The following is a 17,409-nucleotide window of genomic DNA, read 5'->3' as shown; positions in this document are numbered from 1 at the left end:
AGTGAACATCATCAGCATCTCGGAGATAAGTGGTCCTGTTTTTACTGTTAAAGTAAGTGGTTGGATCAGCATCAGTAGTGGTAATCATAGTGGTCAAAGTTCTTGTCAGATCTGAAGATTTTGTAGATTTTGCTTGATGTTTGACAGTTGCTATAAATGTGTAGAAGCAGATATCAGCTCACAGCCTCTTTTTAAGCTTTTTAAAGCACCATTGCTTCAGTTTTATTTGACTTTACTTTGCTCTTAATGGACCTCTCCTGGCACAATTACACAGTTGCATTAAAGCCTTTAAAGAGTAATGGCTGGCCCTATTAAACATCATCAAATTTCATTGATGAATGTCCTACACATGTTGGCATAACTGAAGTCAGATTTCTGAGGAGGGAGTCTACAGTAATCAGTCTGGACGATGCAAATTCCGAATGTTTCTCACGTCATCAAATACACATAGTTTTCTATCTCTCTTCCCTCTCTGCAAGATATTATATTAGCATCAGCTTGTCTGTTCTGCTGAATGCCCTGAAATACGAACGTATTGCTTAAATATTGGATTCACCCAAGTCTAGGACGTGAGTTGTGTCTCCTGTTGAAAGAAGAGGAGGGAGAGAGAGGAGAGGTGGGATCTTTGAATAAATTGCCATCAGTTTATCTCATTTACGGGGCAATCAGAAGCGTGCAATGCAGGCTGAAATTGAATTTTAGTAGTTGTGAAGCGTCATAAATCAAAACAGCGTGAGCATCTTAAGGTGAGAAAAACATTTTGGTCAACATGGGACGTGTAGGATGTACAAGGGAGTCTGGAGAAACTGTTGCTGCACCATCATTTCCAAATAAGGTGCTACAGTACTTAACACATATTTTACAACCTCATGTTCATTACTATTATGAAAGGCTAAATGGTAGACTGTCATTGCACAGAAATGATATCCTTACAATAAATCTTCAAATTGATCCACCCCTTGCAAAGTTAACCTTAAAGTTCCAAAATCAGATTGATTTCAAATCAATTTAAAGCTGTATTTGGATAATGCATCATTTTTCTGCCATGTCTACAGTGCTACATCTCCACCAAGGATATGCACAATGGACACAGTCCCTAATATCCTATGCACTGTCAGAGCTGTGTGGTTTAATGAACTTCTCATGTGCTTAAAGAATGATGCAGGATGCATGGCGAGACAACTGACAGCCCCGTAATGCGTTTCCCAGCAGCCGCCCGGCGACGAGCTCTCTCGTGTGTCGCTTGCCATAAACCCACTGGAAAATCGATGGCCGATAAAGAGTTGTGTTCAGGGGGAGCCCCCTCTGATTAATGCAGACTGTCAGGGAGCATCATTAATGTATTTCTCTTTTAAAGAAAGTGTATCAAATGCTCATTGTTTTGGGGGTTTGAGCTTGTCCAATGTGAGCAGAAAGGGAGGTGTAGGATTGGAGAGAAATTGGGATGAGAGGCACATTCCTTTTATGGATGAAGATATTTACTCTTACTAAGGTCAAAGAAATCAGGGAGGAAACAAGGACTGAGTGTGTGCCTGAATATATTCAATGGCAAGAAGGTGTTAAGGTATTCATTTACATCTACATCACACGTTTACAGACATACATGAAATCAAACCAAATGAAATCAACCAAGTAAAATAGTTCTATAACAAAATAAAAGACCAAAGGAAACATGTAACCTAAATTGAGCTCACATGCACAGAGAAGAACTTGGGTCAGCTCACTTTATTTTAACAAATTACATTTTTAAATTTAAAAAAAAAGAAAAGAAAAACAGAAAACAACTGTCTTGAATAGCCTGATAAATTTGAATCATGAAGTAGTTTTGTTTTACATTTTGTGATAGAGTTTAAAGTTATTTAGAGCACTCATCCAATGGGTAGTTTCAGGAAATACAGGAAGAAGGCCATGGAAGGGATGCTTATGTATAGAAGTTAAAATAAAAGACCTTCAAGGTGGGTGTTACTGTTAATTTTATCTCATATTGTGTTATAATATGTAATCTGTCCTTATGAAAACAGTGGAGATGACTTAGTAGAAATCTAGACAAATTTGCTCAACAGGAACAAAACATTGACATTAATGCACACTTGTAGTGATAGTAGGATCACTGGTGGAATGTGACCATAAAACTTCAATCACAGATACTAGACAAAAAATACTCAGTGTATATGCGTATATTTCCATTTTCTTACACGTGCATGTACCACTTGAACCAATTTCACATTCATTCACATTCCCAGTTGGGGTTTCAGAAGAAGGAGCCTGTAGGATATAATAATTTACCATTAGATGAGGCTGTGGAGCATCACACAGTTGGAAAGGGACACGTAACTGCACATTTACACAATTTTAAAGTAAAAAAAAAAAAAAGACATTTCTGACCAGTTTGTTAGGCTAACAGGTGGAGGAAATCATTTGAATGCCTTTACATCTGTGCTATTGCCCTTTTCTTTTACTAATGATCTCTACTGTGCACTCTTAAAATAAAGGGCAAATCTACTCTACACTATCAAAGTTCTCCACGTTAAGATAATAGGAAACACAAGCTGGTTCTTTCTGTGCCCAGAAATAATTTTCTTTCATACCACAAGGCAACTGGCACCAACTGTCGATGAAAACTATGCTAAGTTTTTATATGGAGAGGCCAACTTAATCTAGTATCCTATTGTCCTGCACCTTTAGTAAACTAAGGGTTAATATCCTCTGGAGTCCAGCTGAGGATTAGGAAATGGAGGTTTAACTGCCTGTGCTAATGGTGGGTGTTTATCTCAATACTTTGTTTTGTCACTCCCTGACTCGCTCTCATTTCCGAAAGCTGTCCCTGGAGCCTCCACTCTTGTAATGGCTTAGCTTTCTGAGCACCACAGTATGGAGGGAAAGGAATAACAAGATTCTCAATTGGGCTCTATACACACTGCCCACAGATACATGTATAATTGGCCCTGTTTTCATTCTGCTCTGTTGTTAAATGCACTAACTATTAGGGTAGTGGTATTGGTGCTGATTTCATGTGTTTGTTTATTGTTGGAAGGTGTGTTCCTTGTTTGTTTGTGCATGTGCATGTAAAAGCGCAGAAGTGTGTGTGTGTGTGTGTGTGTGTGTGTGTGTGTGTGTGTGTGTGTGTGTGTGTGTGTGTGTGCGTGCGTGCGTGTGTGCACGAGTGTGTGTATGCGTGTCAGATAGATAAAGAGTGTGCTCTATCTCTCTCTCCCTCCCTGCTCTCTTCTTTCTGAGTTTGGTCGTGGTTCCCCTGGGGCCCCTGTCGCAGTAATGGCCTGCTCCTGATTGCTCTGATACAGGTTAGGAATATTGGCTTTAATGATGTGTAAAATGAGCAAGCAGTGCCTGTGACATTTACAGATGGCACCGCCTTGGCCTGTTCTTCCCAACTGCTCGTTAATTCACAGGAACGGCAAGCACTTCTTTAAGTGACTGCCTGATGCATGTGTACGACACAACACAACACAACACATCCTGCACACCAAAACAATAGCTCACCTTGTGTTCCTCTCCACCTTGTCATCATTTCAGCCAAGTGTTCACACAAATGGATAAAAAAGAGGAAGTCCTCAAGGCTAAGAACTGTTTGCTAAGTCCTTTCTAAGGGTTTGTCACACCAGTCTCCAGAGGTCTTTGAGAGGCTTAGACAGAATAGATGCCGTGTTGCTGTCTGCCATATAAGACAGCACAGGTGGGCTCAGAACCCAACCCCTGAGGTGCTAATCTGGTCCACAGGTCCTCAGTGGTGCATCTGCTGCACATACAAAGCAATAGAGGGATCACTGTCCTCAGGTCACCCTCGTTTCTCTCAGTTTCCAGTTTGATTTTCAGCTCAAACATATACTGGAACCGGTATTAAGTTATTATGTGCAGCATCTTAAAAGTAGAAAAAAGGCGAGAGGCGAGAGTTTCTCGTAATGAAAGTCTGCAAATTTTCTTTTTTCCTTTGTAGTGGAGCAATTATTTATTAACATGAAACATTTAAAGTGCTGCTGGGTTACTTGCAAGGAGCCATCAAGTAACAGATTAACAACATTTGTGACGGAGTTGTTACCTAACAGTTTTATTCTGCATGTAAATATTGGACGATGTGTACCTGTATCTGCTCCTTCCCCTTTGTAGCTCAATGGCCATTACACTCTAATTTCCTTTTTATTATGCCATGTTAATTAAGGAGAATCATATTTCGCTCATTCTTCACAGTTGGCTCCTCCATTGCCTTTAAATTGTGTTCCTCCTCGTCCGCCCACTGGCAGAGCTGTGTTAATTTATTTCTAATTGGCAAGAACTTGTTGATCGTAGGCTCGCAGATAGATATGGTCAGGAGGTTAATGCTCATATTAATGTGACAAGGTGATTGTTCCTCTGCTAGCCAGGTGCTAACTGTGAGCACTGAGTAATAACAGAAAGCACTAATGGCCCTTTTAAAGGCTCATCATGGCAGGTGCCTGTATAGGAGTGATACCTTCGGCACATCGTTCACACTCATGTTCATGTTTTACTATCTCTGAGAGGAACACTTTGACCTCAGCATCATGCTTACATGGAACCGAATAATTTTGGCTTATGGAGTGGAACTTCCACACTGAGGACTACATTAAAAAGTAATATCAGTGTGCTTGTGCTGAATACCTGTGTCACAACGACATGCAAGATTCTTGCTGCATATGCTCCTCCGTCTCTTTAGTGGCTACAATATGTCTCGCCTGTGCATTACTATGCATGGAGAATTAGATTTGTTTTGCCTTGTATACTCATCAGTTTAAGAAATCAGCCATCCGTTGCTTTTTTAATCTCCATAATGAAAGTGTTTTAATGCCTCCAATTTATTGCCTGGGCAGCCAACAGAATAATTAGCTTTGTTCAGGTTTTTAAAAAGATGAAAACACAAGTAAAACAACATTTGAGTCTGGGAACCACAAATTATAATCAAATGCATTAGTTATTGTACCTGAAGGTATATTGGACAAGAAAAAAATTGATTTTTGTTGCTTGTATTATAATTAATCTTCTTTTTTTTTCAAATTTAATTTTCTAACCATATTTTTTAGCTTTTATTATCTTTCAGTTGTAGGTTCATTTAAATTAAATTGACCGTTTTGATTCCACTAAATAGATACTTTACTTTTATTTTCATCCCCAACAGTGCTTTAAAATGTCCCAAGACTTTCTCAGTGTAAGACAAAATAAAGAGGTTCCCAAGTCTTCTATTGATTCTCTGTGACCTGTAGTCAATTCTACAAACTAAATCAGATAATTGAAGTCGGTGTCGAGCTAATTGGATTATTGCTTTCCCCCTGAAGAGATGGCTCTCCCCCCACAGCACAGGGATTGCTACATTAGTAGTGTCCGTCAGACATCTGTCATTTAACAGCACCGTCACAACACAGGGTTATGTCTTGCACCAAGGAGGGTGAATTGATTATAAATACAAGCTGCAGTCATTTCTTTGATAAAAGGATCAAATCCTCATATTGTCATCATGAGATTACCATCATTTAAAAATAATACAGACATAACTTAATATTGAACATCCCTTCATAAATCAGATGTCACAATGAACTACAGTAGATTTCTAAATATATTTATGCAATGAAAAACCTTTTTTAATGATTAGTGGTAAATTATATCTGAAAAAGCTCACTGATATATTAAGAACTATTTCCAGGACAAAGTGGATCATAGCTACACAGGAGAAAAAAAACATCCCTCTTGTGTCTACTTGCCTCCAGTCCTCCAAACATGGTTTATGCAAATGAGATCACTATTTGCATAGACATAATTAGGTAATTACAAATCATTTGGCTATGAGCTCAAGCATGTGCACAAACCAGAGATGTTACACGAGTCACATTGTACAGTACGGAGTTAATGAATTGCTTCTGAACAGCAGAGGCAATACGGCATGTGTTACAGCATATGTTGTGTCAGACCTCTTGTTGGAAAATGACAGGTGACATTTTCATAAATCTTACTTAAACGTGGAGAGTGAATGTTAAAACCCGTTGCCTGCTCAAACAATTTGCAAAGACAGTTTGAAGCTAAATTAGTTTTCATTATATCAAAAACTATAAATGCATTTAATAAAGAAAAAAATATTTTTTCATATTTACCGTTTAGTGATGGAAACAATTTACCACGCCAAGAAAAATTAGTCAATGTACTTAAAAGGGGTTACAAGGAAATACATTTAAGGCATAATTAGTATTAATAAACTGACAGAGGATTTATTTTAAAGCAATGATATTGAAACAGAATGCTCAAATATAAAATGGTAAAAATGCCATGATTAGTATTAGTTAATGCTGAAATACCATTGATGTGAAAAGGAGTTCTGGCCAAATAATCTAATAATTTCCTCCAAATTTACAAACAATGAAAAAAAAATTCATATTTTTCTCCATAAGTACAAATGAATTTGCTCAGTGCTGTAAGTTCACCTACATTGTCCTAGTGTCATTAAAAGCCATTCAGGGAACTGCAGGGAATCATAAAACCTAGACTATATATTATTCCACTATCAGAGCTTGGACGTCCCGATTGATCGCTCTGCTGATGTCAACACAGAAATCACAGTCAGGCATCATTAGATAATCTTTGATGAGGCATCATATAGTGTGCAACTAACATAGCTGAAGCAGGCTGAGGGGAAATTGACACACCAATATCAACACAGATTATATAACCAATGATGAGAATAAGACCCAAGACTCAAAAGTACAGAAAATCTTGAATCTTGTTTATTCATGCAGAATACAACACAAATCATGTGATTTAAAAGAAACAAAAAAACAACTAAGGATTTGTTGAACAAATACACTAACTAAATGCACCAGATATTAACTAAATCAACTCAAGAAAGTACAGTTGAAACATATTTGTGTTGCTGGCAGGGTCTCTGCTGAGAGCACAAATGTTATAAATGGTAACATACAAGTGAATGTGATAATTTGATAATTTGTCTTGATAGCACACCTGACACAAGATATGTTCAGACTGACCGCAGCTCTAGTTTTACTTTAGGCTATTTGTGAAAATTTGACCACTGGAGTGTTTTTTGTAGTCAATGTTTGTTTTTACAAAAGCCAGTTCATCAATGGTACAGATGTTAACTGTACCTAGCTAACAGCTAACCACCAGAGTGTTTTTGTAGTCCATATTTGATTTTTTATAAAAGTCTAGCTGTAGCTAGGTATTAGCCTACATCGTACACACTGGCTGTGTGTTTGCAAAGTGTGAAAGGTGATATTGATTGTTGCTGTTTGTCTTGAAGTTGTTGCCATCCGAATTAAATTAAAATGTATCCAGGAATTTATGAGTTGGAGATTTTGAGGCATCACCACACAAAACCAGCAGTGCTAGGGAGCACAGAGGGTGCCGAGAAATCATTTGAATGTGCTGAGTTTAACAGAAGCCTATTCCATCATGCATTCATGCATCGATGGGCCTCAATCACTGAGCTGTGCTGCTTACTTGCAGAGTCAGATTGCACAACCGACATGCGCGTTGCTCCAGCTAACGTGCGCTGCTTCAATGTGGTGACAGGTGCTGAATCTCCACCAGAAACAAACAGATGTGAAGCACAATGTACTCATTTTATTGGTCATTTGTGTTTTTCAGAGCAAGAGGATTCCTTTGAGTTCATCATTGTGTCGCTGACGGGTCAGACGTGGAACTTTGAAGCATCTACATATGAAGAGAGGGAGCTGTGGGTCCAAGCAATTGAGAGCCAAATCTTTGCCAGCCTGCAGTCTTGTGAGAGCATAAAGAACAAGGTACAGCAGGTCAAGAGATATCAGAGCTGGACAGGATTGGTGATTACCATCTAATTGCAGCAACGTCATCATCTCACATTGTCTGCTGCTTCATTTACATTCCTCTTTTTCCCTTCTCTCCAACCTTTATTGCGCTCTTGCCCTCCCCCCGCCCCTCCTCACCCACTTCAAGCTGTCACATGTGGGAGGTTGTCAGACAGGTGCACCGCAGTGTGGGGGATCTCTTATTAGAACTGACAGACATCAGAGATAGAACACGGCTTGTGTCAGCATACTGGGGAGACACAGCCTCATTTTCATATTCATATTTTCTCTGCCTCAGTCTTTTCCTAAGACTTTGAAAAACCTCTTCCTTCACTCTGTTCATTGGTTTTCTTGTGATTTGAGTCCAGCTGTAATTGTTTGCCTTCTCTTACTCTTGCAATGATTAGTTCCCGTTGACTTATTCTCTCCCTCATCTCTTACAGTCTCGGCTAGGCAGCCAAAGTGATGCAATGGCCATTCAGTCCATACGAAACGTGAGGGGTAACAGCTTCTGTGTGGACTGCGATGCAGCCAGTGAGTATAATTCTCTACATGGAGAGAAGATTGGGTTGAAAAAAAGGTCTTGTATAATAAAAAATCAAGGTTTTCTCCTTATCTTTTTAATCAAAGATGTCCAATTACAACATGGACATTTCTTTTTTTGTGGTTAAAAAAGTTATTATATTAAAGATCACAGTATTCTGGCTGTCACCAAGGAGTCATTCAAATCTTTCCAGTAAGGCTGGTTTTCAGTGGAGCTTTTTGGAAAACTCCACTCAGAGGGTTGAGCTGTCTTTTAAGATATTCAGTAAATTGTTCTATATAACTTTTTTTTATTTTATTTGAAAGTACACTGATTTGCAAAATATTATGAAAAATTAATTAGGCTTGGGTTTGTTGTTTAATCACTGTCATTGTTGTTAGTTATTGAAGTCAGGAAATCCAAATTTGTGCACTTGTAACATCTGTAAGTCACGGTAAACTTGACCCTCAACATGCCCCTATTTAATTATTGTTTTCTTAGAACAACACATTCTAAATCATTAACAACAAACCTACTAGAAGAAGCGACATTGGCTATTGAGACACCTATGTCTTAAAATAAAATATGAATTCAACTTTATCTTCATCCTTCAAATCTGATATTTGCCTTTAGTACTTTATGTTTCACTTGATAGCCTGCTCCTGTTCTATTTTGGTATCATGTTATAATGCAACTGTCTGCGGTGTATCTTATCTGTATTTTTGATAAAATGGTAACAGTATAATGGGCCTGTTTAATTTTTAAATTCTATCCCTCTGACTAATAATTCTGTGTTTCATTTTGCCATGTCTGTGCATCCTGCCACAGAGAAAATAGACTTAATATATTATCATATATTATATTTGTCAGTTCAGGTAAGATATGGTTGTCGCAAGCAGTAACAAATCAGTCAGTTTTGTACATTGACAGCATAACATTAAGTGTGGCAAAAGTATTTACATTTGGGGTCTCTGCATTGACTGGAGTAACAGCAGTTTATCATCATTTAGCATCCTAAGGGACTTCCTTGTGGGCTTTGAGACTGATTGTGGTTGATGTTTGTAGTAATCCTCAGCCATTGTTGTATCTACAAACTAAATTATAAAAGGTGAAATCATATTTGACCATTACAGATGCAACATCACAGTGAAACTCCTGTAAATATATTTTTGTGTGTTGTTAGTTAGATTCTTGCTTTTCTAGTCCTTCCTGGAAAAGTCTGAATGAAGTGTAACCGTCACATTTCTTTTTCCTGAAGGGGTTCCCCCAAAAAAGGAAATCATCACAAATGTCCTGCTCATAGTAACTGATGGAGCTTCTCTTGTTAGTTTTCATTCCACATTGTCATCATCTTTTTTTATTCCCTGTCTTGCAGACCCAGATTGGGCCAGTTTAAACCTGGGTGCCCTGATGTGCATCGAGTGCTCGGGAATCCACAGGAACCTCGGCACCCACTTGTCTCGTGTCCGCTCCTTAGACCTGGATGATTGGCCAGTGGAGCTCAGCATGGTGATGACCGCCATTGGCAACTCGATGGCCAACAGCGTGTGGGAAGGAGCCTTGGAGGGGTACACTAAACCGGGAAGCGACAGCACCAGGTTAGCGTTCCTCTACAAAGAAAAGGTGCAGCTTAATGAAGCATACAGAGATTACAGAATGAGAAGACAGCACTATCTTCTCTCCAGTAGCCATTTATTAGCCACCCACATTTCAGCAGAGGCAGTTCACACCACAAAATACTCCACAAGAAGCACCAGGGGTCCATAAATGTTGAGCTACTGAGCCAAGAACCCAGTATTTCATGTCCACCTTGTACACACTGATCTCAATGCCTCTGTATTATCTGAGTCAGGACTTTTTTTGTCACCCGCATCCCTTCTTCTATTAATTATAAGATATAATATTTAAAATTTCCTCTGCAGTGTCTGTTGTCTTGTCCTTCCACTGACTTGACTTGAAAACAATAATTCATGAAGGGAGTGTTGTGTGTGACATCATTTTGCACCTGCCTGATAAATGCCCTGACTAGCTCCAAATCCATCAAGTCTGTCACTTGACATGTAAGTGCTAATCCAGAAAAGATGCTAATATCTAAACCACATCTTAAACCAAGCCCTGCAGGATTTCGGGGTGCACAGATGTACAGATCAGTCTTGAGTTTGGTAGTAATGGTTTTTTTTTAAAAACTTGTTCAGCATACTAAACAAATCCAATGTGAAACAGCCATCATGTAATTTACTCTTTTTTAACTTTTGCAACATAGCAAGTACCTTTGCATCTTTTTAAAATGTTCCCCCTAAATTATACTTTTCCAGTTACCCCTACTGCCCTGTCCTAACTTACCCCATGATTAGCTGTTCCCTTTCCTCTGAGGTACCCAAGAGGATTGTTTATCTCTTGGTGACAGGTGAGACCTAACGTCCCAGTCTGACTAATGACCTGCTATGTGGCTGTGCAGGTAATTAAGCACACCATTATTGCTGAACCCCACCCCAAGAGCCAGGCCCTCAGGCCTCAAGCTGCCCTGTCACATATCCATCACACAGGCCTATATCATCACTCTGTCTGTCAAAGGAAAGACTGTCTGCAGGGTCTCGCTGGTAGCATTAGACTGTTTTAACATCATAGTTTTGTAACTTTGTTAAGAAAAGTGGGAAAGCAACATAGCAACAATTTTTCTTTATTTACTACTACTCCTACAGTTGCTTGTGTTGTTGCTGCAGCAGCTATTCTTACAAAAAATATACACACTTTTTTCTGCCCTGCATCTTGTCCTGTTTGTTTAGTTGTTAGCAGGATATTTTAAAACCTGCTTACAGATTTTGAGGAGATTTGATGGGAAGTAGGCCATTAGCAATAAAACAAGTGATAAGTTTCTAATAATTTAGCGGATTGTGGACATATCCGCTCTTTGAGAGCTGGCTTGTTGTTATTAGGTTAATTTCAGTTTGCTAATAAACAATACAGCACACTTTTTCTGCTATAAAGACAACTTGTCTTTCATTACACATTCACAAAATATAGAATTAGGACATCAAACATTAGAAGCAACATCTTAAACAGAAGTATTACTGAGATGTATACCATAACCCTAACCCTATTCTCAAAGAAGGTACACAATGTGTAAATGTCACTCTGGGAACCTGCAATGGTTGTATTGGCTATTTTGTGACATTTTATAGTTATTAATGAATTCATAAAAGTAATCAATAGATTGAGTTTTTAAATGGAAACAGTAATTGGTTGCGGGGCCAATTTGGGCTTTGAAATTACACAATGGTGGAATCAGTATGGGTTAATTTCTTTTTTTGACTTTAAGTTGCTGATCAAAAAATACTTCATCTTGTTTGTAGTTTTTCCATTTTGAGGCCAAGAATTACAAGTATATAGTGAATCTTCCACGATTTTATTTTTGACAGGGTGATGTGAAAGAAAACAGCTTTTTATATTCTATTATAATAAGACTAAAGATTAGTTAAAGTTTTAAAGCTCTTGAAGCTAATGCCTGCACCAGTTTCTAAGGGTAACATGATAGCAGGAACTAAAGAATTAACATAAAAACACGATTAAGCAATTTAACTGATAAATGATGTGTGCTAAGAATATTAAATCTTTGCTTTTATGCAGCACAGAACATAACAGCATTTGTCAAGTTAGCTGACTGCAGGTGAATATTGGGCAAATCTGACTTTAATGACAACCTTAATTCATATTCCATGAATTGTTTTGTTGACTTCTAGTCACATCTTTCATAACCATGAACAAGAGGAGGTTAGGTTTGGTCTTCCAAATTTGTCAGATCATTTTAAAAAGGCAGCAATGACGTATTCATTTTCTTTGGAGCGGAGTACATTTTTGTAGCTTTGACAACAGTAAGTAATATAAGGTTCAATTAACTGTGAAAAAGTTTAAGCAGTGTAAGTGATTCTGAATTTTTGTAAGGATGTTTTAATAAGCACATGCTTAGAAGATGTATTTTTCCCCAGTTTTGTAGAACAATTTAATTTCTCTTAGTCTCAGCAGGCTATTTCCGCTTGAATCCATTCTCAGCTCTCTGGCCAGTTCAGAACTGAATGATGGCCTACAGTTATTTATTGAATGGTATCTGTGCTAAAGTGCTCCGCTGTAGTCTTGATGAAAGATTATTGATGTTGATTCCTCACCCTACCACTGTCAGTCCCATGTCGCCTCGGGAAGGAAGGTTCGTCATTGTCTAAAAAATCCGATCTTATCCCAGTGGCATCTCCATTAGTTTTCACTGTCAAACAATAAATCTCATTTGCAGCTTAACTAATCTGCAGACAAAAACAGCAGTTGTAAATATCATATATGGCCAATGGTTACTGAGATGCTGATGGGTTTTGTTGCTGATAGAATAATGTACCCTTGTGGGGTAAACGGTAGCATCAAATTATTTTGCCTGATCATGAATGATGAATTATAACCAACTTAATGGGATGTAGTTCCCTTCTTTCTTTCATTTTTGCTACACCATAAATCCTCACCTGACTTTTCTGTGTATGTTACTCTTAACTTGAGCGGTGCATATATGAGAGGATTTTAATTGTGTCACATTGGTGACATGTAGCGGCTTTGTGATGGCACCTAGGCAGGCAGTATATGGCTCCCGACTCCCACTAAACATTAGTGACACCTAATCTAAACGATTCAGTAACTACCTGAATATCAACTCGATGTCTGATTGAATGTCTCCTGCAAGACTAGTTTTACCCCATTGCATTTTGGAAATTTAACTTAAAAGCATTCATCCACAAGATTGGTTTAGTTTATGATATTCTGGATCGAAAGAACACAATATATAGATTTGTCATACGCAGATCCGTGCTGAAGACACAGATTACAGGCATCATGATGGGAAGCGTGTTTATTTCCTTGCATATGTACTTTCATGTCAACTGATCACTTGTTTTTGCACCTTGTAAAAAAATGCAAAAGTCAGAACTGGACAGGCTACAGTTAAATATGTGATAATAAATTTGTGAGTGTCCTGCATTGTGGCTTATCTCTGCAGTCAGCATATTGGAGGGGAGTTGTTCTTTTAATTAGCACCTGGGAGTCGTTGTGTTTTGCACGTCACCTCTAATTACTTGGCATGTTCGTGATAGAAAACACCACACACTATTTTGACTGATACTGTGGGGGGAGGTCCAGCGACTAACTTTGCCCTTATCTCCTACTGGCACGCACACACAAACACAAAAAAACCACACACATACACGCAGACACCAGTTCTCATTTGGGGGAGATGTCCTGGAGCGTGGACGGATGTGGACGGCTATCCCTCACTGACGCGGGCCTCTCACTGTCACCCTCTGTAGGCTCCGCGCTGCCCTCGGCCACAGGCAGGTAATAGCTCTGATGAGAGCCCTCCACTTTGTTTCAGAAATAATTTGCCACTCCTGCCGCCTGCAGGGGCTGCGTGGTAATAAAAATGAATCACACCGCTAACCTCTCCAAACCTGGCCCCCACTGCCTGTTTTAACCCCTTCTGGTCCGGCGTCTCAAGTCTCTGTTTACAACATTGGCGCTGATTGCCACTAGAATCCAGTAAAAACCTGTTCCAGGGTTTGTCCACAGTGGCCTCTGTCCTCCACATTAAGCCCCCTAAACAGTGAGCAAAGCTTCCGGGCTACTCACAGGTTAGAAGTGCTGGAACGTCAACTCTCAGAAGAGCTTTTAGAATAGCCGGCCTTGCCAGGAGCCCTGTTGGAGGAAGAGTAATTAATTAAGACAAATGAATGACTGGGTCTTCCCATGTCCTCTCTCTCTCTCTCTCTCTCTCTCTCTCTCTCTCTCTCTCTCTCTCTCTCTCTCTCTCTCTCTCTCTCTCTCTCTCTCTCTCTCGCGCTTTCTCTCTGTCTAAATGAAACCCACAGGTCAGTAATTAGCCCTGTGTGGGAGATGTGGTACCACAGTCACTAATTGCCCACATGCCACCGTGTTTCAGAGCCAGGTAAAGAGGAAGGACTCAATCATTTTGGTGCAGTCCACTTAACTGTGCAATTTAGCTTCAATATTGTTAGCATAACAAAATCATTACAAAAAGTTCTTGTGACCCGAAAAAAAGCTGTCCTTTTATGTGAATTTTGAAATGTGTACGTACGTGAAGCAGGCTGCATACATAAGAGGGGCATGTGTTACCGTCCCCTCAGCTTTGTATGTGAGGCGAGGGTTCAGCAGGGGTTAACAGCATGAGCATTTAAGGGTGTTAGTCTTGCTGGCACAAAAACACAGCCACTCCATCATGAGGAGTCTGACAACCTCATTAATGTCACAATATATTCAACTCATCCCTCTGCCTGCCTACGGCACCCAGATGCTCGCCTGTTGGCCTCTCTATAGAGCTCGACACAACAACCTTTTGAATTCTGGTCCGAGCTGTTACATCTGTTCAGACAGCACTCTGGAAGCGAGAAAATATCCACTAGAGAAAATATTTGTCTTGATTCTTTTGCAGCTGTTATTCTCAGAAAGGAGCATACCATGTCTACACTGTACCCGCTGGACCGTAGGGGGCGGCGTTTACTGTGTTGCTCCTTCATTTCTCGCCCTTAGCAACCTTTGATGCTTTGGGGCCCAGCTTTCTTTCCCTGTTGTGTGTCCTTTTTTTCATCTCTGTCGTTTCCCTCTCGGCCCCCTCTCTGTCTTTCTGCTGCTGTCCCTCTTCCTCACTCTCTGTCTTTTCCCTCCCCTCGGTGTGTGTGGAAGTGAAGCTGCTGGCTGCATGGGAATCGGCCCTATACAAGTTGCCCACCCCCACTGTGAGGTCTGTTCAGTCTGGTCAAACCCCAAGACACCCTCTCCAACCCCCCCCCTCTCAGCCCCAACCTTCCAACACTGCCACCATCACCATTTCTCCCCTTCAGTGCGTCTATTTGATGTGTACACAGTGAATTTGGAGGCGCGGGGTAGAGGAGGAGGAGCCAGTGAAGCTTTGATTGTTTAGGAGGACTCAGTATGTGTTTGAAAGATGGGCAAGTGGTGGGACGGACATCCTCCTCTTCCTATGGACCAATGCACCTTAATTGCAGGCAGTCAGATTGGTCATTCTGTGGCTACTCCACCACTGGCTCCACCTCCTCCGTCTCAGTTTCCCTTCCTATAAATTCCTGTTCGCCTTTGTCTTTCAGGCTTGACTAATTATCCTTGTTTGTCCCTCTTTATTTGGATTCAGTCATGTGTTCTTGACTCCGTGGGCTGGGTTTGGGAGAATCATTCCGCCATTTGCCACTTAATTAAGTCAGGGTCAGGATCCATTGCTCAACGGAGAGCTGAAGGGACGGAACTCTAATAGAATTATAAAAGAGGCCTTTCTCTAAGGCTTTCTACTGTTAAAGCTGCCTTTATCTAGATGGGCTCCGCATAGACAAATGAAAGGGGACACCAGCTCGTGACAGGGAACCCTTTTCCACTTTTAGACTCAGTAAGGTTTTAGGGGTTTTGATGTTTGCCCAGAATTTCTTTCAAATCAGATCCAATGAAAGAAAGCAAGAAACGATGATTATCAGCTGGGAGATAACTAAGATGTTGGGGGAAGCTTGTAGCGAAGCAAACACCTCTTGTTTTTTTTAGTTGAAAGAGACACAGGCATTTTTATTGGGAACTTTGAGCTCCCCTCTGTCCCCTGAGCAACAGAGAAATTTAGAACAAGTATGTGCTCAAGGGTGGGGAAATCGGTGTCTATTGGTGCCTATGTGCCCGGGTGTGTGTGTGTGTGTGTGTGTGTGTGTGTGTGTGTGTGTGTGTGTGTGTGTGTGTGTGTGTGTGTGTGTGTGTGTGTGTGTGTGTGTGTGTGTGTGTGTGTAAGAGTAACCACCAGTTCAATTTCCTAAATATCCCCTCATGCTGAGAAAATTCACTCTCTTTTACCTCTCTACCTCCCCTCCTACTCTGTCCTGGCGCTTTGACATGCTAAATCTGCTGATTTTATTTTTCTTCCTCCTGTGGTGAGGAAGTGTCCTTTTCAAGGGTCTCAGTTTCCCCCCTGACTGTCTAAACCCTACCTCTGTTTGGATTGTTTTTCTATTTCAAACAAAAGACAGAGGCGGGATTACCATTTCACTTCCTTTCACACTCTATCTTTCAAGTGGCAGCAGCTGAGGTTTTTTTTTAACCACTGCCTGGCTTCTTTTCTGTGTTTTTCTTTTCTTCTTTTTTTTTACGTGAATCGTCTGGAAAAACTGTGGTTGAATTTAGAGCTCAGCATCAGCAGTGAGCGAGGCCTTTCCAGCAGGTCTTCAGGGCTTTTGAAGCGGAGGCTAACAAAGTGTCCTCAGGGCTCCTTTTTGAGATGTTGACGTCCTCTTAATGGCTCTCCCCAGCCTTTTTGTTTCACATCTTGGTGCTAACTTTCTGCCTCATTTAGCTCATATCAATTCACTGGGCTCTACAGATTCAGCATCTCATTCATGGTGTAGCTTTCTGAAAAAAACTTTGTACAATAGCTCTTACTGGCTGTTTTTTAACCATGCTTACATTTTTAACTAATCCTCACAAGCTAATAGGTTTTACTTTATCCAGTAGCTTATAGAGTTTTTAGACATACTTAATCGTCTTTGACAGGAAAAAAGACACTTGTTTTCAAAGAGTCCACCGGAAATAAGAGGGGAGGGCAGGACAGCCCCTTCCTGTTCTGAGCAGTCTACTGGTTCTAAGGCCAATTGATTTGCTAACAGGCTTGTCCACACATAATGACTGAGTGGGAATTGATGGAGGTCTTACACCATAAAACTCAGCCACTGCAATTGCCTGCCATTAGGGCTCTATTGTTGATCACACAATACCCTCATCTTTAAGAAAAGATTTGCTTATGGCTTAGCGGAGTAAAGCACATTCTCTTCCACATTTTCTTCCAGGTCATAACAAAAATGTAACCATATGCTTGTAGATGCAATAGCGCCAGGACTATATTAAGATGTGGGTTAAGTTGCTTTATGAGCTTCCAGTGGTGTTTTTGTAGTCAATCAATCCATGCTTGTGCGCTGATAAAGGCTTGTCCCTCTTCCATCACATACTTACTCAAGTACGGCCAGTGCCAAGCTCCTCTGTTCAAGACAGACTGCT

At 40.2% G+C, this 17,409-nt stretch overlaps 1 protein-coding gene across 1 annotated transcript in view; it reads left to right on the top strand.

Moving 5' to 3' along the window:
* agap3 (ArfGAP with GTPase domain, ankyrin repeat and PH domain 3) overlaps positions 1–17,409 on the top strand; it is a 70,758-nt gene that overhangs the window by 47,264 nt on the left and 6,085 nt on the right. The window contains exons 14-16 of the mRNA XM_062428216.1: positions 7,624–7,778; positions 8,246–8,336; positions 9,701–9,923. Of these exons, the coding sequence (XP_062284200.1) occupies positions 7,624–7,778; positions 8,246–8,336; positions 9,701–9,923 (469 nt within the window). The remainder of the gene's footprint in view (positions 1–7,623; positions 7,779–8,245; positions 8,337–9,700; positions 9,924–17,409) is intronic.

The sequence above is a fragment of the Scomber scombrus genome, chromosome 11 (assembly GCF_963691925.1).
Source record: "Scomber scombrus chromosome 11, fScoSco1.1, whole genome shotgun sequence".
NCBI lineage: Eukaryota > Metazoa > Chordata > Actinopteri > Scombriformes > Scombridae > Scomber > Scomber scombrus.
This window is presented reverse-complemented; position numbering and strand designations above follow the sequence as displayed.